The sequence below is a fragment of the Petaurus breviceps genome, unplaced genomic scaffold (genome assembly GCF_028583685.1).
Source record: "Petaurus breviceps papuanus isolate PSGF00001 unplaced genomic scaffold, PetGlider_PUasm1.0 90977, whole genome shotgun sequence".
Classification (NCBI taxonomy): domain Eukaryota; kingdom Metazoa; phylum Chordata; class Mammalia; order Diprotodontia; family Petauridae; genus Petaurus; species Petaurus breviceps.
The window spans coordinates 43,854,849-43,879,165 of NW_027187391.1; the positions used below are offsets into that span (position 1 = coordinate 43,854,849).

A 24,317-nucleotide genomic window follows, 5' to 3' on the forward strand; every position below is an offset into this window, starting at 1 on the left:
TCTCTCTCTCTCTCTCTCTCTCTCTCTCTCTCTCTCTCTCTCTCTCTCTCTCTCTCTCTCTCTCTCTCTCTCTCTCTCTCTCTCTCTCTCTCTCTCTCTCTCTCTCTCTCTCTCTCTCTCTCTCTCTCTGTCTCTCTCTCTCTCTCTCTATTCTCCTCTCCCCTATATATAACCAGTTCTGTCAATTCTAAGGCCATAACATTTCTTGCACTACTCTTCTTTCCACTCCTAGTTCAGGTCCTTATTATTATCACTTGCTTGGACTATTTTAATAGGTTCCTAATTTTGTTTCCAGCACCTCTTCTGTCCAGTTCAGTCTTAGCATACCAATCAAGTTATACCTTACTAAAGAATAGCGTCGGGAGACCTAGGATAGATTCCGGCCTCAGATACTTAACACCCACACAAAATAACTGGCCGTGTAACCTTGAGCAAGTTACTTAACCCCAAATGCTTAGGGGCGGCCAGGTGGTGCAGTGAGTAAGAGCACCGGCTCCAGTGTCGGGAGACCTAGGATCGGTTCAGGCCTCAGATACTCAGCATCCACACAAAAAATAATTGGCCGTGTAACCTTGAGCAAATTACTTAACCCCGATGGCTTAAAAAAAAAAAAAGAATAGGTCTGACATCAACCCCTCAAACTTTAAAGGGTCCCTAATAAAAAAAATACAAACACTTTACTAAGACTTGCCATTTAAGACCTTCCATAATTTGATTTCCATCTACCCTTCCAAAACTACTTCAAACCACTCCCAATCATGTATTCTATAGAGACAAGAACAGTTGTTTCATCAGTATAGAAGAATCCCAGGTGAGGAAATTTCCTCTATCACAGGTGGTTGGCACTTCCTTTGCCAATTTCCCAGTTTCAGAGAGTTGCTACAGCACCAAGAGGCTGTGACTTGCCGAGGTCCCACAGCTAGTATGTTGCTAAGGTGACATCTTCACCAATGTCCCCCTAGCTTCAAGGCCAGCTCTCTATCCACTATACCATACTGCCTCTCTGCATTCTAGTCAAACTAGATTGCTAATTATCCCCCAATTTCTTAATCTACTTTCCTGCTTTCATGCCTGTGCACTATCTCCCATGCCTGCAAGGTACTCCTTCCAAATTTCTACCTGGTGAAATTCTATCATTTAGGATGGAAATAATGTGTAATCTCCCCTGTGAAGATTCCACGGAGGCCCCCAGCTTAACTTGGTCTATCTCTCTCCGAATCTTCTTACAGGATTTTGTCCATATTAGATAAAGTGATGAACAAAGATATTCTACTTCATATCAAACTTATCTGACCTTAAGACTCCTACTTCAGTAGTGCTGACAGAAAAAGAGAAATCAGTTTTGGACACATTGAATTTGTGATGCCTCTGAGACATCCAGATCACAATGACCAGAGGTCATTTGGAGACTGTGTTGTTTTTCATATCTGTATTCTCTATGCCTTCCTTGCACAAAGAAACTTAAAATGTTTGGTATTTGAATTTGTTGAATGTAATTATGCTTATGTCATAGACCCCTACTGAAAATGAATTTTCTACTGAAGTGGGGTACCTTAGCTATACTTTCTTATATATACTTAGCTATACTCTCTCTGGAGCTAGGATAACATTCTGAACAATGCAGTCACTTGTACTGCTGCACTGAATTAAATCTCTGAACTCTTTTAACCTAGCCACCACTTAAGTCAGTCCGTTTAAGTCAGTCATCACAACCTTTGCATAGCACTAGATGTAAATAAAAGTTGATAAAGAATTCAAAAACTTCATTCTTGTCAATGATTTCAACATTTTTCTCCCATCAATCTATTAAACTTGATAAGTGTGAAGAAAAGACTATTAAGTTACATGTTCAATAAATGTTTTGTTGTGGTTTTCAATATTTTCTTAAGCTCTAGCCCCTTTAGAAAGGTTTTGGCAAGAAACTCTGGATGGCCAGCAGAGGCTGCATTATAAAATGAAGATGAAACCTTTGATTAGAGAAAGATCATGAGGAAATCATCCTGCAAACACAGACATGAAGTGTCTCATTTTGAGGACCTTTGCTGTGAGCCACAAGAGAGATAACAGGATAAGGGGTGGAGGGAAGACAGACTAGCAGACCATGTACTTCTTTTGCTAAGAGAAAGCAATATAAGTGAGAGAAATGTATAATCGGACATAGTTTAGTAACAGCAACATTTAGTGACAAGCATAATTGACTTGTACAGATCTTAGGTATTACTATGTATTACTGTGACCCTTGTGCTAACTTGTATGTTAGCATTATTTAAAGGTAGTAGTGAAAGATTAGCCAAATTAAGTTTTTAATTTAATGAATTAGCCAAATTAAGTTTTTAATTTAATGATTTCATTTTATAGGAAATGCATTGAGTGGTTCATGCCATAAATTCAATACAATTCAACAAACATTTATTAAGCACCTACTATATTCAAGGCACTGTCACAGAAAAAGAAAGATGAAAACTGAAAAATGACAGTCAGTTAATGAGCTTATAATCTAGTGAGAAAATAAAGCAGGAACATGAGTAAATATGGTATAAAACAGAGTATGACATTGGCAAAGGGAAACAAAGCACTATAAGAAAATGTGAATAGGAGAAATGCTTTAGAGTTTTCTAAGTTTAACCTTAAAAGAAGAGAAGGATTTCAAGAGTCAGGTAACATAAGTGTATTTCAGGCAGGAGGGAAAGTCCATCTAAATGCACAGAGACAGAGGGGTATAAGATGAACCAGGGCCCAGGGAGCCATTCAGATTGGCTTGAACAGAGATGGCACAAAGGAGAATCGTATAAAATAAGGCTGGAAAGCCAGATTAGAACCTGTCAAGGGTTTTCAATGCTGGTCAGGTAAAGGAATTTACATTTTATCCTACAGTCAAAAAGGAGTCATCGAAAATTCCAGTTTCTAATCTGAGAAAAGCCTGACTAGTAGGCACATATATCTATAAGCTGTGGGTTCAGAAAGATTGGATTCAAACTTGGGGACTTCTCCACTATCGTACTCTTAGGCTTGTGCTGCCAAACCAAGGTACCAGATCATCAGAATGCATCTCATGTTTGAGGGGAAGGAAGGTAGGAAATAAGGGAGAGAGGGAGGGAGGGAGGGAGAGGAAAGAAGGAAGGAAAGAAACTAAAGAAGGGAAGAATATGAAAGAAGTAATAGAATTGGGATCAATAAGACTTTTAACGGACCATCCAATGAACATACATTTATTAAGCCCCCAACAGAGGTGAGAAAGAGTGAAGAATTGAGAATCTTAGGTATGGTATCTAAATGACCAGAAGCATACTTTAGTGCCCTTGACAGAAAAAAGGGAATCAATTTTGGACACAATGAGTTTGTGATTTGGAGGTATAGGCCTGGAGCACAGAAAAGAACTGAGAAGGTTCGATACCTCCTCAGTTTAGGAGTCTTCTCTGTAGAGGGGCTGATGAGGAGCTGAAGAGAGAACCTACAGAGAGAAGAGAAGACGCCCCAGGACTGAGCCCTGAGGTACACTGAGGCACAGGAGGATGACTGTCCTAGAGAGGAGACTGAGGAGGATCAATTATACAGGAAAGAGGAGAATGTCAAACTGAGGGAGGAGAGAATCTCTGGCCAACAAAAATTAGCTGATTGTAAAACTACAGAAAAATAGCTATTGTTAATTTTTCAAAAATTTATTTCCTGAATAAAATGTCTCCATCGAATAAATTTTTATTTGTAATACATGACTGTACATACATACATGGATTACATATATTATTCTGTGATACTACAAATGCCCATGAAATTGACAAACAGGAAGAGAACAAAGCTATTTTGCTGCCAAACAATCATCGCACTCACTATCATAAAAAGAAATTAATATCTGGTAATATTTTTGCCATTTTCTTGGTTACTAATGTTATCCCATTGGTTCAACTTATGTGCCAAGGCACTGCACAAGATATAAAATATTAATGACAATAAAAAGCCTACTATATGCTAGGCATTGTGTTAAGTGCTTTACAAATATGATCTCATTTGATCCTTACAACAATTGAGAAAGTTATTATTATCCTCATTTTACAGCTGAGGAAATTGAGGCAAACAGGGCTTAATATGACTGGTTTAGGGCGAAACAACTAGTAAGTGGTCTCGAGTCAGGCTTTGCATTCAGGTTTTCCTGACTCCAGGCCCAGTGCTCTATTGACCACACCATCTGTTTGCCTCTACATAAAAAAATAAACCAAAACAAATAAAGAGTATACTGAAAAAGTTCTTGAATCATGAAGATATCATGCTGGAGCTTGTCTGGTTATAACATAAGAAAAAAAGTAGGGGGAAAATGGAGGAGGGAAGAGAAGGAGAAGAAAAAACTAAGTTCAACAGAAGATTGCTGTTTGTCTTTTGTTTTTTGGAAGGGGGAAGGCAGGGCAATTGGGATTAAGTGACTTGTCCAAGGTCACATGGCTAGTAAGTGTTTAGTGTCTGAGACTGGATTTGATCTCAAGTCCTCCTGGCCCCAGGGCCAGTGCTCTATTCACTGTGCCACCTAGCCTCCTCTCCCCCCATTTGTCTTTTCTTATGTGCCTTTACTAGAAAGAGAAAGAAGGGCCTTCATTCTTCTCCCTAAACCCTGCTGGCCTTGGCATCCTGAAATACAGGTTCATGCTTTGTAGGAGACACTGAACCCAGCAGGGAGTAGGCCAAAAAGATCAAAGAGACAGTCAGTGGGTGAACCTCTATGAGACTAAAGGCCAGCAGCAGGAAACAAAGAGAATTCAGCCTGGAAGCTGGGAGTCTAGCTCTGTTGGACTGATGCAGAATTCACAACTTCTCCATTCATCCCTACCAACATGATTACAGGAACTACACAGAAACCAATTCTCTCAGCACCAGGCTCAGAGGTCGTCAAAAGGTTTGGAGCTGATGGTCTAAGCAAAACCTATGGTCTTGAGGTCACTTGTGGCCCTTTAGGTCCTCAAGTGCAGCTAGAATTCAAACTTTACAGAACAAAACCCCTTAATAAAAGGATTTGTTCTGTAAAACTCAGCCTCAGTCAAAAGGCCACACCCAAGGACTTAGACTGCCACATATGGCCGTGAGGTCACAGATTCCCAACCCTGAAGCTTATGGCTCAAAACTGCTCAGGTTTTTTGTAGCACTATCTAGTTTCAGTATTTGGGCTGAACAGGCTTTTGTTGGCTGGCCTAAGAATTTTGTCATTTTTGATATAACATTATTTCTTTGGAAAAACTGCACTCAGCTTCAATCACAATTTACACATGAACTTTTGGAGCATAACACATTTGTCTACTGCTTTCTGTTTCAAATTAACATAAATATCTTAAAATCCATTACAGTCCCTTACTTCTCCCTCCTTCTAAGAGAAAGGGCAAAAAGTAATTTTACAATAAAGAGTCAAATGCATTTAAAAACAGGTTCCTGGTTATCATTAAGTGATCATTATTATCATCAACATGATGAGGAAGATGATGATGACGAAGATAACTGAAGTTTCAGAAACATCAAGTGATCACACTATATTAAAAACACTGGTTCTATTTCTCAATCAGCTGAAGAAGCCATAACCATATTCCCTAGTGCTTTACTGCCAACTGCAAAATGCTTTACTTCCTCCCGGTGATATGAAAAAAATAAACACAACTGCCAGAGACCACAAACAGCGTAGTGTCAAAAGACTGAAATATGAAAGCCACGTCATTTTTCAGCCTCAGAAAAATCATCTCTTTCTATTCACAAAAGCATATGTATATTTTGGACCAGTGCCCAACTGAGACCATATATATGCCAAATCACAGACCTATGTGGCAACCCAATGGAGTTTCATAATGTCTAACATAATTAGCACAATTTTGGCCGACAAAACAGAAAGAGATGAAAGATCCCACTATACATATGAAACCCTTATTGTTATGATTTCCCAAACAGCTTATTAGAGTACTGATAGATAGCAAAGCCAAATAAAAAGTATGCATGTGTTCACACTTCTACCATAACACTTTATGGTTGAGCAATACAAGTCTAGCCCAGGTACTTGACTTGAGTTCCCAATCTGTTCTACTTTCAATTTTACTTCACTTAAAATCTGCTGTCCTTTGACATCTCTGAACCTAAAATGCTTATTACTTTTGAATGCCAAATGTATTACACAGAGACCATCTTTAATCTTAACCTACATTTAACATTATTTCTATGTTTTCTGCTTTCATCGTGTTTGCTTTAGTGAAACATTTCTCTCAGGCATTTCCCAAATGGTGATTTTTGAGACCAAGTGGTAACCATATGAAATAGCAACGTAATGTGCAAAGCCAATTCAACAAAATATGGTAAGTGAATATGACATGAAGGGCCCCTAAGATAACATATTAACAAATGCAAGTGTAACCAGCACCAACCTCACACAGTTATTGGGAGGATCATAGGGGATAATATGGAAAGTGCTTTGCATTATACATGTGCTAGATATGACTATTGTTGTTATCATCATTTATTTATTTATTTATTTGCTTTTTTTGGAGGGGGGGAAGCAGGGAAACTGGGATTAAGTGACTTGCCCAAGGTCACACAACTAGTAAGTGTTAAGTGTTTGAGACCGGATTTGAACTCAGGTCCTCCTGACTCCAGGGCCAGTGCTCTATTCACTGCACCACTTAGTTGCCCTCATGTTATCGTTATTATTATAAAGTAATGAGATAGATTTTCCAAAATCCATCAATGAAATCATCTTTTTATACTTTAGGTATGAATTATACATGGCCCATTAAAGGGAGAAGCCTTAACAGAGAGATAGTATAAACACAGAAATGTTTTCATATTTAAAGCCAATGAGTTTTTAAGTCATTAACTCAAATTCAGATGTTATAACCCAAAAGAATACCTTATGCACATGTAACATGGTACTCAATAATATCTGTGGGTTAAATGAATACAGCCTTAAAAACTGAGCAACCATGCTAAACAATAGAACTTCCAATGATGCTGAGAAAACACTATCATTTCTTCCTCTCTCTAATTCTAAAATAGTAAAATAAAATTAGTTATATTCACTTTTACTCTGAGTAAAACAAAGCCTTCAAAAAAGTAGTACTTTAGTTTTAGGGTCTATTTTAGTACATATCAAATGACTCCAGTTAGCACATAAATGAAAAGTCATCTAGGGCCAGGCCAAATGTCCATGTGCTCAAACTTTAAGTTCAGTCCTGGGACAGAAGTAGGAAAGGTAAAAAGTGGGGTAGAATAGCATTGTATATTAAGACTCTAAACTCATGGAATCCTGGGACAATGCATTTGGCACAGATCAACAGAATCAGTCACTGGAATATACTAAAGACCACCTGGCCAGAAAAGGGAAACAGACCAGAAGCCTGGCACAGACTCATCCTAGTACAGAATTTTGTTGTTTGTTGTTTAATTATTTTCAATCGTGTCTTACCCTTGGTGACTATTTTTGGAGGGTTTTTTGGCAAAGGTACTGGAGCAGTTTGTCATTTCCTTATCCAGCTCATTTTACAGATGAGGAAACTGGGGCAAAGTTAAGTGACTTGCCCAGGGTCACACAGCTAGTAAATGTCTGAGGCCAGATTTGAACTCAGGTCTTCCTGACTCTAGGCCCAGTATTCTATTCACTGTACCACCTAGCTGCCCATAAAGTAGGAGACTTCAGTTTTCTAGGTATCAGCTGAAACATTCCTCAGAGACAAAAGCAGAAGAGTTAATGCTGTCTGTGCTGGATTTAACAATAAGTTCACTTCAAAGGATGAAGGAAATGAGAACATCTATTTTGTATCTGATCTTGCTGGGGTGAAAATAACTGCTCCATCTCAGAACTGATGATATAGAAAGGGAAAATAAAGTTAGGCATTGTCAGACATACACATTAATTTTACGAAAAAGAGATTTCTAAAGGTTCAAGGACAGAATCCCACGGCCTAAAATTCTAGAGAAGGCAACCCAGTAAAGGGGAGAAACTTTCAAGAAACAACAGTGGCAAGAAGGAAAAAGAGGCACTGTGAAAAAAGACTGATGTGGATACAAAGGAGGATCACCAACCAACTTCAACCGATATGTAAAGGAAGGAGAACACAAGGCCAAAAAATAGGTAAGAATTAGAAATCACAGCCTAGCTCTATGAGAATAGTGTCAGGAGCATGAAGGCTCAAGATGAGCTCACAGGCTGGCAAAGAAATCTGAGGACCCCTCAAAAAATTAATAATAATGATAAGGGTGGGGTTAGTCACACTGGGGAAACGAAGAGACGACAGAGATAGGACTTCTGCTAGAGATGGATGAGAGGATTTCCTACCTGCCTTGGACAAGGCCAAGTCACCACCAGGTCTATATAAACTCTATGAGGGACTAAAAAATTGGCAGATATAACTCCTGACCTACTGCCAATAGTCTTTTAAGGATTATGTACAATGAAGTACTTCAGAAACGGAGAAAGGCAAGTGATATACAAAAACTATAAGCCAATGAAAGTGTCTACTTTGGTCCCTTGAAAAATCCTAAAATGGATTATTAAGAGGAAGGTTAGCTAACACCAACAGAAGGAAGGAAGCAGTCATCTACAAGAATCAGTATGTCTTCATCAACAACAGGTTTTGCTAGATGAACATTTTCTTTTTTGACAGGATGACTAGGCTGGTAGATCAGGTAAATCCCACAGATAGCATTTACATAGATTTTACTTCATTAAAAAAAACATTTTGTTGAAGCTTTTTGTCATTACATCACAGTCAATTCCCCCCATCCCCACCCTCATTCAAGAATAAATCTTCCTCTGTAACAACAAAGAAAAAAATTAAGCAAATAACATCTGAAGAGACTGACAATGTATACAATATCCCTCCTAGGGGCCCTCTTATCTCTCTGCCATGAGGGAGAAGGGTAGTCTCATTATGTCTTCTCTGGGACTTATTTTTTCCCCAATCCTTAGAGTTCAATTTCCTTTTTGTGATCTTTTCATTTACCCTGTTGTTTTTTCACTTTGTATATTATTCTCTTGGTTCTCCTTATTTCAATATGTATCATTTCATACAAATATTCTCATGTTTCTTTTATTTCTTCATAGTCAACATTTCTTACTGTATTATATACATACACACACACATTTTTCAGCCATTTCCCAAGAAATAGGCACCCATTCTACTTCCAATTCTTTGCTATCACAAAGAGTTTTGCTATGAATATTGTGATATATATCGGACTGTAGTTTTTGCATTTGACTATTTTAGAGTATATGATAGTCGTGGGATTGTTAGGTCCAAGGGTATGGGCAGATTAGTCACCTTTCTTCCACAATTCCAAACTCAAATTCAGAACAGCAGGACTACTTCATAGTTCCACCAAGAGGGCATCAGTGTTCCTGACTTTCTACACAGCTCCTCCATCACTGACTGCTTCCATCTTTCTTTCCATCTTTGACAGTTTGTGTAAAACATTAGGGTTGTTTTAATTGAAATTTCTTTTTTTTTTTTAAAGCAATTGGGGTTAAGTAACTTGCTCAAAGTTACATGGTCAGTTTTTTTGTGTGGGTGTTAAGTATCTGAGGCCAGAACCGATCCCAGGTCCTCCCAACTCTGGGGCCGACGCTCTTACTGACTGTACCACCTAGCCACCCCATGAAATTTCACTTACTGTCAGTGATTTGGAGCATGTTTTCATGTGGCCATTTATAGTTTGTTGATCTTCTTTTGAAAACTTTTTATATTCTTTAACCAGTTACTTATCTGGGAATGGCTCCTACTGTTACAAGTTTCCATCAGTTATCTGCATATTTTGGATAATAACTTTTGCTGATGATATTGATGCAAATATTTTCCCACCTTTATTTTTCTTCTAATTCTGCCTGCAGTGATTTTAATCATGCAAAAAGCTTTCTAATTCTACAGTGTTAAAGTTGCCCATGATCTCTATCCTGTATATGGTTAAGAATTCTAGTATTGTTAGGAAAAGTACTTGATCTTATCTCAAACTTTTCATGGTGTGATCTTTTATTTTCAGATCTTATTATGATACACACACGCATATATACATCTATATACACATATACAGACATATGGTTTAAGATGGTGATCTAAGTTTGATTTCTGACACAATGTTTCTAGTTTTCTCAGCAGCCACTTCCCCAATGATTTATATTCTTAATTTTATCAAGCCCTATGTTACTGTTTTGATATTTTTTAGGACAACTAGTTTTTCTACTGATCTATTTTTGTGTTTTTAACTAGCACCATCCCACACAAAATCATTCCTAGTAATAAAAAAAAAATAAAGACATGGGAAAAATAGCAGTTCAACAAAACTAAAAATCTGTTAATATATGCAATATTCCACAACCAGTCTTCCATCTTTGCAAAGAAGGTGGGAGATGCAACCTCCATCTCTTCTCTAGGGGCATGGCTGGTCATTATAATCACTTAGCATTCAGTTTCAGTTTTTTTGTAGGGAATTTCAAGACTCCAAGCAATGATGTGAGTGAGTGAGTGTGTGTGTATGCATGTCATAATTTTATTTATTGTGTATATGCTGCTTTGTCCAATTAAATGTGAGCTCCTTGAAGGAGGGGAATTTTTCATTTTTGCCTCTTGGAAATTTTCATTTCCAAGCACATAGTGGCATACAGTGGTAGGAATTTAATAAATATTATATGATTCATATATACTCCAAGATTTCTTCTACATTGTAGTAAATTATTTTGTACACTGAATGATTAAATGAGGATATGATCTAATGGGAAGGGAATGTGGGGATAGGCTATGGCCACAGCCTAAAGAGAAGAAATTCTCTTATTGATTTTTGCTTTTATACTATTGTAAGAATGAGTATGTGTGTGAAGGGTGCCCAGGAAGAATACAATGATTGGCTGGCCACCTGTAAAGTTCAGACTGGTTTACCATTGGGAACTCCTAACCTAAATAATTATTTACTAAACATTAAGACACTCTATTAAAAAAAAAAGGAAGAGAAGCCTGGAATTGGACAGAGTACTCTAGTAACTACCATGAAGTTGAAAAAAGTTAAGTTTTAAAAATTAATAACTAATAAAATCTATTCTGTTATATATATTTTAGATATATAATATATATAAATATACTATATTTTACTGTATTAACTATACATATGTATGTGTATATATATATATGTATACATATATATATATATATATTTACTGTTCCTGTTTTAGAAGTTAAAACACTTACCTGGACTAACAAATGTCCTGAATTGGTGGAACATTGCCCAGATTTCCTCATGTTCTCATTTATCTGCTTCATCAAATGTAGCAGTATTTCAACAGCACCTTTGCTGATCAATTCATTAAGAAATCTTGGATTCCCAGAAATGAATTTAATAGCTCCCATGCAGTACAAAAAAGCCTCATTGTTAGTGTGAAGGTCTTCCACTCGCAGCACCTCCAACAATGAATCTGGAGAAAAGAGGTCCAATTAGAAGGAATGTGATTCATTTTTGTACTATTCAAATTTGTTTTAACATATTCCAAATTCTGAAAAAATATAACTACTTTGAAGCACATCTATGTATTTTTGCATACACATACTAAGAATAAACTTATTAGTTATGAGTCAGAATCCATGGGCAAGTGTTTATGCCAGGGTTATTCATACAGTGCAAAGAGAAAACCTATCTTGCCTGCCTAACTAAACTTATTTGAAACTAATAACATGCTTGCTGAAAAAAAAAGCTGACCCCATTAATTCATGTATTTAAAAAGGGGGTTATTAAATGCCAGGCTTAACGATTTTTCCAAAATTCATTTATTTACAGAAGTTTAGGGTTACAGAGAAAAATAAAATTTCAAAGGAAATTTCAGAACTATATTTCAATCTCTCCTTTATAAAGAAATGTATTTGTTACTGAGCAGAAATCCTTTGAGGTACAAAATCAGAGTTAAGAATGAAAACAGGCTGATAACTACAAAAATGGAAAGAGGATTTGGACAATTTTTCAGAATGGGTTAGGACCAGGATTTATACTGGAACTCACTTGGTCAAATGAATAAGAATTACTTAGGAGCAGCATTTGACAAATGGTAAGCTGAATCCTATTTGCATTTGGTCAAATTGGTCCAGTTTAAGTGCAGGGAAAAAACTCTTTGGACCATGAGCATTATTCACGTGCAAATGGGCAGTGCTCAACAAGGTAAGCCCTAACATGCACAAAGAATGCATAGAGGAGATATTAATTCTATGAAACGAAAATCTTCAACTGCCTCATAATCCCCAACTGGCCATGGGTGGCAAACTGGAGACCACTGTTAAGAAATCCAAATCTAAGAACAGAATTTCTATCAACCACAGACACAAGATCTAAAGAAAGAAATATCATTTAAGACAAGAGGTTCCTCCAACCTCCACCCCCAAAATGACCTTGCATTTCTTCCATATGTGCTTTGTACTATTTCTTTCGAATAGATATACCATTTTGTCTCCTCCAACAGCCTAAGTTCATTAAAGGCAGAAGCTGTTTTATTGTTATTGTATCCCCAATACCTAGAACAGCACCTGCCACCTAGTGGGTGCTTAATAATGATTGCTGATTGAAGAGACAAAAGAATTTCAAGATAGATGAGGATTTCCTTGAATTATGAATTAAAGCAAGCAGAACCTTGTTCCTAATTCAAGGCAGCAAAGGACAAGAACATGCAAGAAAATGATAAGAAAAAATGGTATGGTAGGGTCAGTTACTACAATTGTGAGCCTACATTGCTCCTTTCTAAATTCTAGGTATCTAGAAATGCTCGTCCACTCCAATCTCTCCTTAAGGAATTCCTGATCTGGAAATCTCCCTGTGGTGAGGAAAACTGGGGTTCACCATTTTTGAGTAACTGGATAAGGATCCTGGATTGAAAAAACCAGCCTCATGTGCCTAAGGTCATTGCCAAAAGGAACAGATGCTCCTCAGCTGAGCTGAGGTCAGGAGGGCATCTGGGAAAAGAATGACCTTGGCCATGTAGTAAACTGAGAGGCTTATGACCTGAGAAGGGCAAAGGCTGAAGCAGGAAATAGTTAAGTCTAGCCGAGGGACAAGATGATGAAAAGACACTTTTTTAAAGCAACATATCATGTAGTGGGTTAGAGCTTCAGTCCTCCTACCAATTCTTCACCATAGAAGAGAGGTGTTCTCCAAAACTAGGCAGATCCTTCCTGCCAAAGCTGGCAACGCCTTGAGTACAGGCCCAGTGATACAGGGTGGACTGGAAAGAATAAAGAGGAGTGTGAATCCCAGCTCTGTGACATCCTGTCTATGAGGATTGTAATAGTAATGGGAATTCGAAGATCTTCCCTGACCCCTAATACGCCTAAGGGAATTTTAAGACCTTCCTTGCTCCCCAATAGGCTGAATATAACCATATGGAGCTTGTGGTGGGAGGAGTTTGCTGAGGGGTGGAACAGAGCCCACAGGAAGCTGGGAGTTAGAGCAGTTAGAGTTAGAGGAAGGAGAGGATGCACCCAAGGAGACAGTGAGTGTTTGCCCCCTGCTGTGACAGCTAGGCTTGTGAGTGTTTGTGGGAAGGCTAAAGGATGGTGTGTTAACTTCTTTGTTGCTTTCTGGTTTTGGGATTCAGTTTTATGGTGTTTGAAGAAATGTTTTGCTTCTGTCTTCTATATGGAGAGTCTGTTATATTTTGTGATTAAGAACTATGCCAGTATATTCATGATTGCTGTTGGCGATGTGAATATTGCATTGGTGCTACAAGGACCTGGACAAATTGCTTAACCTCTATCCAGAAAATTAGGAGATTGGAATAGGTCCCTACTAAAGTCCCTTTCAGTTCTACCTCTGTGATCCTGTAACTGTAGAAAACTATACTTTTGTGAACAAAGTCCACAATAAAGTAACTTTAATTTCATATTTTGTTTAAAGTCACTTTTAACTGTTGCAACATTTCTACTCCCACATTCTCAATTAATTAAAAGTTAGACATTTCTTATTTTTATCTGTCCATTGATTAGGAAAAGATATATTTTCTCCTTTTCAAAAGAGACCTTCAAATTGTTTTCCATTTTCTTGTGTTGTTCCAGAATAGTTTACATTAACCCAATTCATATGATGACCACAAAAGCTGGAACTCAATTGCTTGGGAAGTGGGGCATCAGCTCAAGAATTTTCTTTTCTCTAATTGCTCCAAAGACATTTTTAAAGCAGACAATAATCTTCTGGTCACTTTCTCCATGTCTGCCTTAAAAACATGGTAAAATACACTCTGAAACTATGAGGTTCCATAACTGTTTTTTTAACTGCTACCATCCATTTTTCTATGATTTCTGATATGATATAAAAAAGATTTAAGATTTAAATACTCATGTTCTAAAAAGTGAACTACTCTCAAAGTAAACTGATGGGTTTTTTTTAATAAAAGTGAATACTTACAAATGTATACATTTCTATGATCCCAAATACTCCCTAGAAGCATCTAAATGCTTTAGTGCCCTCTGAGAGGAATACAGCAAGGGAAATTTTAAGTTGAATGTGCAGAAGATAACAAAGCAAATACTACGCATTATATATCTGCTTCATTTTAGCAACCACTAATCATAACTTTCTCTGCTTTCCCCCAAAAGAAGTTCAACACTTAGTTAAGAAAAGTATATGACAAATGGTAATGCTGAATGACACTTACCAAGAATACTATCGTTTTGGATGAGAGAATCATTCTTCTCACTCCTGCTAATTTTAAATATGAGTTTGCAGACATTGAGAAGATTCTTTCCACTTACTTTAAGCTGCAGAAGAAAAAAATTTTACATGTCTATTTTGGTTAGAAAATTAAAACATGTTATACTTTTAAAGAAAAACAACAGAGAAACAACTATTAAAAACAGTGCTGGGAAAGTTATTTTTAAAGTTGAAATTGAGGGTTCTGAAAATGAATCAGCCAAATTCTAAGAAGCAATTTTGATAAATAGAGGGATGATAATTTTTGAGGAAGAAGAAACTTTAGACACTATATACAGTCTAAACCCCTCTCCCCAATGCACAAGTGCCCATAACTATCTAAATTAACATCTAAGCCATGGATGGGGAACCTGGGGCCTTGAGGACACATGTGGCCTCCTAGGTCCTCAAATGTGGCCCTTTGACTGAATAAAGGGTTCATGGACAGACTGATAGAAGATTTTTGTTGATTTTCCCAACTCTAAGATTCTGGTTCTCTTTAACTGAATAAAAGGCTGCACTTGAGGACCTAGAGGCTACATGTGGCCTCAAGGTTGAAGCTTCCCCAGCCCTGCAAACTTTTCTAAGAGCGATCTCCTCGTATGGTACAGCAGAAATAATAATAGTTTCAGATTCAGAGGATCTCAGGTTTGAACCCTGCCTCCAACAGTATCTGTGTAAATTTGCACTATCTGTAACAAGTCATTCTCTTGCCCAGGCCTGTTTTTCCTCAAAATGAAGGTATCAGATTGGATGACCTTCAAGTTTCCTTCCAGTTCTAAATCTATGATCTACAATATCACAAGGCACCCAATTTTTTTTTTGACAGTTCAAATTGTTGAAAACTTCTTCATATTAAGCCCAAATCCAATTTCCCTGTAACTTCTACCTAGCAGAACCACTCAAGATAACCTGAATCTGCTCTAGGAGCAGTATTTTAAGACAAATACTGAGAAGGTTGAGCACGTCCAGAGTAAGGGTGATCAGAATGGGAGGCAACTCAAAACCTTATGACACAAACATCAGCTGAAGCAGGGATAAGACTTAGGGGGATGTATGATCACTGTTATCAAATAACTGAAAGGTTTCCTACATAAAAGCAATTAGATCCTTTCTGTTTGGCCTCACAGGACAAAATCAGGACTCCTTAGTGGAAATTGGATTATTTTTGACTCAATTGAGGGAAGAACTCCTTAACAATGATAGCTATCTAAGTCAATGAAATGAGTTGCCTTGAGAGGGAAAGAATTCCTTCCCTGCCACTGGAGGTCTTTGAGCTGAGACTTGATGAGATTGCTTGGTAGGGGAGCAGCAGTAGAATGGGTCATGGTTCATGCACAGACATGACATTTGCTGAACTTTCCTACCCTAAAATTCTGGTTCTCGTCCATGTGACAGACCTGCAAATACTTGAAGATGACTTTCACATTCTCTACTTTCTACTCTTGAGTCTTCTTTCAAGACCCAGCACCCCCAGTTTCTTTAACCAGTCCCTATATGACATGGTGTTCAGATCCTCCATACCCCTGTACTCAAGAGAGACCCCAGCTTGCCAATGTCACTCTTAAAATGTGGCACCCAAAACTGAACAAGGCTCTGAAGGTTGTCTCCCTAGCACAGAATAGATAGGACACATTAAAAACATGATTCTATGAATTAGTCCCTGGTACATAGTAGGAATTCAGTAAATACAGGTTAAGAGAGGCAATATGACAGTGAGCACTGAGAGAGGCCTGGCCTTGGAGTCAAGAAGACCCAGATGCAAGTTCTGCTTTGACATATACTAGATGTGTAGTTACCACACCAGGAATTTCCATATGGATGAAACTCACAAACACTGCCAAACACTTCCTACTCTTTTCACCCCTCCCCCCACCAAAAAAAAAATTTAGCTCTCCTGGCATATTAACTTATATTGAGCTTTGTGGCTGTTCAGTCATTTCATTCATGTCTGATGCTTCATGACCCCAGTTAGGGTTTTCTTGGCTAGAGTGGTTTACCTTTTCCTTCTCCAGCTCATTTTATAAGTGAGGAAACTGAGACAAACAGGGACTCAGTGAGACTCACCTAGGGTCACACAGATAGTTTAGTGTCTGAGGCCAGATCTGAACTCAGGAAAATGAGTCTTCCTCGCTCCAGGACCAGAAGTCTATCCACTACACTACCTAGATGGCCTTTTGACTACGCTAATGTTTTTCTTTTCATTTAGAAGGGAGGAACCCCATCTAGAAGTGAGACATCTTGTCTCTTCAGAGACCTGTAAAATTAGTTAAAATACAAACTAGTGCTTCTAAGTTTCATTGAAAACCAAACCAGTTCACCTTAGTTCTGTATACTAACTAAAATAATGGAAATAACTGAAATGCAACAAAAAACTCATTTAAAATGTCAGGGAACAGGGTATTCTAGTTCATTGCATTTTCTGATTGTAAATGATGGTTAATCATAAAATCCTTTTTGTTGGAAATAATTTGAAAGTGCGTTTATCTTGATTTTCTTAGAACGTAATTTAATGGTTCAGGATTTTTCAGTTTCTCAGGGTCATTAATAGGAACCTAATTTTCATTGCAAGTAGTATATTTGGTGCAAACAAATTAATTAACATTGTAGAAGCTATAGGATATTGGACTGATTATATATTGCCACTTAGACATACCCTGGAAAATGCTTTTTTGACTTTGTAGGTTTGTTTGGGATTTTTGTTTGCTTGTTTGTTTTTAACTAAATTCCCAATTCTACCTTACTTTCTTATCTTTTGATACTTAAAGCAAGAGGACTGTTAGGTGAAAAGATTACCTTTAGGGAGTTCAAGTGCAATGATTTCACAGTTAATCAGGAATGTACTATTACAACTTTTAATCACATTTTATTTTTCATATTATTAAGAGAGATAAGCAGTTTTTATAAGCATTCTTTAAACTACCATCTTCTAGAACAAGAGTTCTTAATCTTTTGTGTGCCATGAACCCCTTTGGCAATTTGATGAAATCTATGGAACTCTTTCTTAGAAGAATATTTTTAAATGCATAAAATAAAATAAGGGGATTACAAAGGAAACCAATTATATTGAAATATAGTTATAAAAATATTTTTAGAAATATAGTTCACAAGACCCCCTAGTTAAGATTTCCTATTCTAGAATATTTTGATTTTATAGAATATAATTTTGTTTGTTGTTCTTCAGTTAGTTGTTTTTCTGTCTTGTCTGATTCTTCATGACCACATTCAGGATTTTCTTTGGCAAAAACACTGGAGTGATTTACCATTTCCTTCTCCAACTCATTTTACAGATGAAGAAAATTGAGACAAACAGGATTAAGTGACTTGCCCAGGGTCACACAGTAGTTAGGCCACATTTGAATTCAAGAAGAGAGGAGTCTTCCTGATTCCAGGCAGCATACAATCAAAGAAAGGTTGAATATTTTAAAAAGCAGATAATTAAAAATATAATTCCTCTAAAACTTACCTACAAAATTTTTAGACATTTGCCTTATGAAAACTTTCAAAGATAAAGTTTTTTTCAAAAATGTTTTTTTTAACTTTTTAAGAACTGCCCCCTCATATTTTCTCATATTCATAACAAAAACATCAACATAAAGAACATGATGAAATTAACATTTATTTTACATGTTGCATATCTCTTTTGCATCAAATTGAAATCTGATACACATTCTAGATCAGAATATTAAGTATAGCATCAAAAAATAAAGAAAAAATATGTAATACCTGCAGCTTTCAATTAAGATAATGTAAAACAGATGGGATGGATGGGATATGTTGGTATTCATTTTAATAACTATGTTAACAATCACTTTCTGTATATACTCAAGAGGTTGAAATTATGTTTAAGGTCCTGATAATAAAAGTTCTTTTATAGGTGAATACAACTCTGTCCATTTGTTTTAATGATTCTTTCAAAGGGCTTGCTGATAACTTACTGATAACTTGTCATCTTTTGATCAAATTCTTATGCTTGGAAAGTGTTCCTTTCTGACATTTATATCCTTTTATTTAAGCTAGGGTTACCATCCTGATGCCTGTCATCTTCCTTCTACTTACAAACTATCCTAGTATCTAGGTAACTTACAAAATCAGAATGGAATTCACATTTTCAAGTTCACATATATGTCCACTGTCACTATTTTACAAGTATATCATAAAGAAAGTTACTGCACCAGAAAATCTCAAGTAACTGATGAAATCACAAGGCAAAATACTTTCTACTGAGTGTTACTATCTGATACTGATTGGAACCGATTAGATATCAGAATATTATAAGAACAGAATACTAATCAAAATGTTTCAGAATGAGTAATTAAACTTAATCATGTTTTAGCATTAAAATTTTTAAGTCTTCAGCCTTAGATTTTCACTATACCTGTGGAATTCACTCTTATAATAATTTATTTCAGACTCCAAATTCACTTCTAACTAACACTGTGGCATTTGTAAATATATAGGAAAACAAACCTCTTTTTAAAACAATCTACTAATTCACAAGAAAAACTTACAGCTAGAATAATTTTCACAAGTTTTAGGCTGAGCAAGTCTGAACCAATATCAATTAGTTTATATAAGGTCTTCAGAAGTACACTCCTTTTCTTAAATCTCTTTCCAAGCATGCTTCCTTCCTCTAAAGCTTGATGAAGCTGGGTGCAGGCGGCACAAAAATTTTCAATATTGTCTTCTGTTATGAGAGCAAAGAGAAGAAAGCATCACTTACCATTAAAGACCAATCTTTTCAGCCTGTCAACACAAACAACATAGTAAAACTCCCACATGAGGCTTAGAAAAGTTTAAGTTTTGTTGTCCTCTTACCACCTCCTCAAACTATTTGGATTTCATATCTTTAACAGTTTGATTTATCCCTCCAACTTTACAGGCCAATCGTATTAACTGATCGGGAAATAAGATACCTTTCATTTGAAGTCTGTCCAGAATTTACAGGGGAAATATAAGAATGTAAGATATCTTTTATTATTGTTTTTATTTATTATTGTTTATTATTATTTATCGTCTTCTTTACATCTAATAGCCTACAAATGTGACTCTAGCCATATTTTCCTCTTATTGTCAAGTCACTACAAAAATGGTATTTATCTCCTTCCTGTATCTATCTTTATTTCATGTTATGAGTCCTCCATTCCTTTTATAAGAACATTCTTAAATCCCAATTTTTCAATGAAACATTCCACATCTACTTAATACTTATCAAACTCTTAAAGCATTTTTTATCTATAGAATTAGTACATTGTGTGCTATTTTGTATTGTTATTTGTTCTTTGTATTGTTATTTATTCCTGGTTTTCTCCACAACTAGATGGTAAGCCTCCAAGAACATAAGTCATATATTAAATTTCTTAATCACCAGTCCCTTGTATATAATAAGCATTCAATAAATGCTTACTGGAGAAACATCATCTATTCCTGGAAAAATTCTGGAATGTATTATTTAAGAGGATGCTTTAGTGTTTAGAAAGGAAAACAACAATAGCTAAGAGCCCAAGATGGCATCATCAAGAAGAGGTAATGCTAGGCTGACTTCTTTTCCCTTTTTGACAGGTATACTACACTAGCAGAGATCAGGGAAAACTGTCAACATAGCATATTTAGATTTCATCAAAGATTTTTACAAAGTCTCTTATTAGACAAGGAGAGATACCAGCTTGATGATAGCAAAGTTAATATGATTAGGTGAACAAAAAATTAGCTGACTTACCAGAAACAACAGCAATTAAGAGACTAATGTCAATCTGAAAGATCTCTTGGGAAGTGATTTGTCCACGGGCATACTGTCATTCAATATTTTTACAAATGGCTTAGATAAAAGTATATGCCATATGTTTATCAAATTTACTGGTGGCATAATAGTCTAAGAATCTCAAAATTTTCACTGAATTTAGAGACCATTTTGCCCTATCTGTATCTGATCATTTCATATCAAGAATCATTTCTAGAACTCACTCATCAAGTGATCATCTACTCTTTTCTAGAAGTCTTCCTCACCACTAGAGAATTTTCTACTTCTTGCCAGAGGCTGTTCTAATTTTGCCTAGCTTTAATTAGGATTCTTTAAAATCACATCGGCTTTTTTTTTTAATGCTATGTCACACTATTCTACTATGAAAGAAAAAATGCTCATCACCTGGGAGAAACAGGGTTTAAAACAGAACAAGATCTCAAAGTATTCTCACATCCATGGTGGATCCTAACTTACCTGATATAATAATATAACATTTGGAGCTGAAGAGTGAGATAAGATAAATGAGGATCAAAAAAATATTGGCTGGCAGTACAACTAAGAAGAGTATTTATTTTACTATTAGAATCTTCAGGAAGTGCAATTTTTGAAAGTGTATCTGGACTGGTAATTAAAAAAAAGATAGAGCACACAAAACTAAACCCAAGGAGTAACCTAAAAGAAGCCAAAGCATGAGATCTTCAGTTGTAAATAAATGGCATTACTATTACATCTCATCATTAAATTAAAAAGTAAGAAACCAATCTGAAATAAATATAATGTGCCCTTAAAAGCCCACATAAAGGAAGCATGCAACTGCAGAAGGAAATGACTCAGTCCATTTTTAGCTCTTTTCAACAATAACATCTAAGAAAAAACTTTTAAACCTCAATAGCTAAGTAACCTTCAATGCCTAACAGTTATGTACTTAAATATGAGAATTGGTGGGAAATGGCTGAGACTAAATTAAAAGGGGGAAAATAAATGAATTCTATTATGAGAAATGTTTTTGTTATTTGATTCTTCTGTGATTGGCAATTTCTCCTGAAACCCTACATATCAGCCCACTGTGGGTTATCTTCAGTAGGTTTTTTCCCAGATATTTCACATATACATTTTTTGTTACCTTCAAAGAATCATTATTTTACCCAAAGGGAAAAAACATGTCCTTAGAGTCAATTTTTTAAACTACTGTAGAAAACAAATTCTTAAACTATCAGGGAGCATGCATCCTACCTCCAAGGACTTAAGAGCCAACAGGAATCTAAACGCATCATCTAACCCATTCATTTCCTGCCTCCAAATGGTAGCCACTCAAGATATTTATGTGGGTAGATACAACATTCTCCATTAGCATTTTGTTCTAGTGTTTAATACCCCATACTTGTCAGGAGGTTTTCTCTTTTGAAAAAAATCTCAATTTCTCTTGTTAAATTTAAAGCCTTTCTCCTCTTGGATTATCCTCTGTGAAAACAAAGAACTGTTAATGCCTATTTGTCCCAGTCCACTGCAGCAAATTTTGAGATTTAAGAGGATTTCAAAGAAAAGGCAAATGGACCAGTGACACTAAAAACACCTCTTAAACACAGGCATGTTTTAACTCAACAAGGAAAGGCATATAAAGCCCAAAATGAGATTCCCCCAAGGAATGGGATAAGGAATGGAAGACAGGTTCTGAACAAAGGATACAATTTGATCTCAGTCATCTTTGTCCCAGTCAACAGAGGAATATCGCTGGACTCTGGGTATAATGAACTTCTTGCCACAGTAGGAGGAGGAAGGGGGTCACTGATCCTGCCAAAGGTTACTCTCCTGCCCTGGCACACTCAGATTACTGCCAGGTTCTTATCATTTCTCCTAGTTCAGTATGACCATCCACCATACATCAGGGTAGCTCAGCAACATATATATATATCTGTGTCTGTGTGTATGTATGTGCATATATACATATGTGCATGAATATACACACATATGTGCATGCTACTTCTTGAAATGCCTAAACCACTGTAGCCTAATAAGTAAGAATGATTAAGAGCCATTAACTATAAATATCTTAATTGTTTGCTTTTTTTAATACAAAAATATTTTTTTTCCTGATTAAAAGGAGACCTACCACAAAAATATTAAACAGAGAGTTATGACTCCCAGTAAATGAGTCATTTTTACATAGGCAAAAAACAAGTCTTTTCCCTTTCTCACTGATCAAGGCTACACTATTGTCTGTCTGTCTGTCTGTCTGTCTCTCTCTTTCTTTCTTTCTTTCTTTCTTTCTGGAGGGCAGTTGGGGTTCAGCGACTTACCCAAGGTCACATGCCTAGTAAGTGTTAAGTGTCTGAGGCCCAATTTGAACTCAGGTCTTTCTGTATTCACTGTCACCTAGCCGCCCCTGAGGCCACACTATTTTCAAATGAATATCTACTGACAGATTGGTTGCACATTTGATAAAGTACAATAATCTGGTTAAAAACAAAATTTAAGTTAAGAATAATTATGTGGGGGTGGCTAGGTGGCACAGTGAATAGAGCACCGGCCCTGGAGTCATGAGGACCTGAGTTCAAATCTGGCCTCAAACACTTAACACAAAAACTAGCCGTGTGACCTTGGGCAAGTAACTTAACCCCAACTGCTCTCCAAAAAAAATTAATAATTATGTGTATGAGCTATACATACACTCAAGATTCTCCTAAAATTCATTAACTGACACTCTCTAAAGAGCAAGACAGATGGAAATTAATAGAAATTGTTTCATACCTTATGTAGATCATTCTGCATCTTTGTAACATTTTTAACAAATCATCTTCAGTTATTATAATGCCTGAAGTGTACAACTGTTAATAGATCACTCAGTATGTGTTTGTTTTTTAAAAAACCATTTTAAATTCTTTTACTACTCGACATATGATTTTATTTTTTTTAATTTTTGAAAATTAAAACAAATCCAAAGAGCAAAAAGCTAAATACATTTAAATGTCCTTTTATGACATGGAATATGGCAGTATGAGGCATGGCCAAATGTATGAAAATTTAAAATATTAAAATCTTAATTTGCAAAACCAACAAATTAAAGGACTATTATTCACAGTGGGAAAGAGTTATTTGCTTTTTACAAAATTATTCACCATAGGAATCTTTTAAATAGTAGGCCCTCTTAGTATAATTAAAGTAAGCTTTTATCAGGAATTTAATTTATATGCAACGTATAGGAACAAAACTATTGGTTAAAATGAAGTTAAGTCCCAATATGTGTTTAGACACGTCTGCTGAAGTTTCTGATGAGTATTTATTTCATAGGATCTCTGATTTTGCTCATGGAGGCAATTTCTCTCCACTGACACTTTTCCCAACTTGCTCAAACACAGTAGGTTACTCTCCTGCCCAATAGCTGCCATAGCTGAAAATCCCATCAATCTGAAGTCAACCTACTAATCTAATGTTAGGCCTCTCATAACTGGTTCTTAGAAGAAAAAAAAACATGAAATCTGTCAACAAGTCCATACTCATAGCATTCCCAGCTTGGTTGGACCTTTGAGAAATTGTATTTTGTTGGAATCCATTCTGAAAATGTGGGGTCACCTCAACATTATGGTGAGGTATCAAAGTTAGGCACAAGCATAGGTTGATGGGCATAGTATATTAAAAAATATATAATGGCAAAGGGGAGGGCACAATTTTCTTTTCTGAGATCCCTTTGACAAATATGGTACGTAACAAGAAATGTAAATATTTCTTACCCTTCTCTAATTCACGTAAGACTGGTAAGATCCTTGTACTCCAAAAGGCTTCTTCCTCATCTGTTTCTGTTTCTGTCTCAATTTCTTCCAAGCTCCTCTGAACCTCTGAAACATATAAAAAGAAGAAAAAAACTGTTAGAGATTAGTTATAACTACAGCTTTAGTAATCTTTAGTCATTACA

At 36.3% G+C, this 24,317-nt stretch overlaps 1 protein-coding gene across 1 annotated transcript in view; it reads right to left on the minus strand.

Annotated features, from left to right (window-relative positions):
* The window catches only part of ARMC2 (armadillo repeat containing 2), a 177,749-nt gene that overhangs the window by 77,540 nt on the left and 75,892 nt on the right, over window positions 1-24,317 (minus strand). Inside the window, exons 7-10 of the mRNA XM_069077084.1 lie at window positions 24,136-24,240; window positions 19,176-19,351; window positions 14,630-14,732; window positions 11,190-11,413 (exon numbers count right to left, since the gene is read on the minus strand). Of these exons, the coding sequence (XP_068933185.1) occupies window positions 11,190-11,413; window positions 14,630-14,732; window positions 19,176-19,351; window positions 24,136-24,240 (608 nt within the window). The remainder of the gene's footprint in view (window positions 1-11,189; window positions 11,414-14,629; window positions 14,733-19,175; window positions 19,352-24,135; window positions 24,241-24,317) is intronic.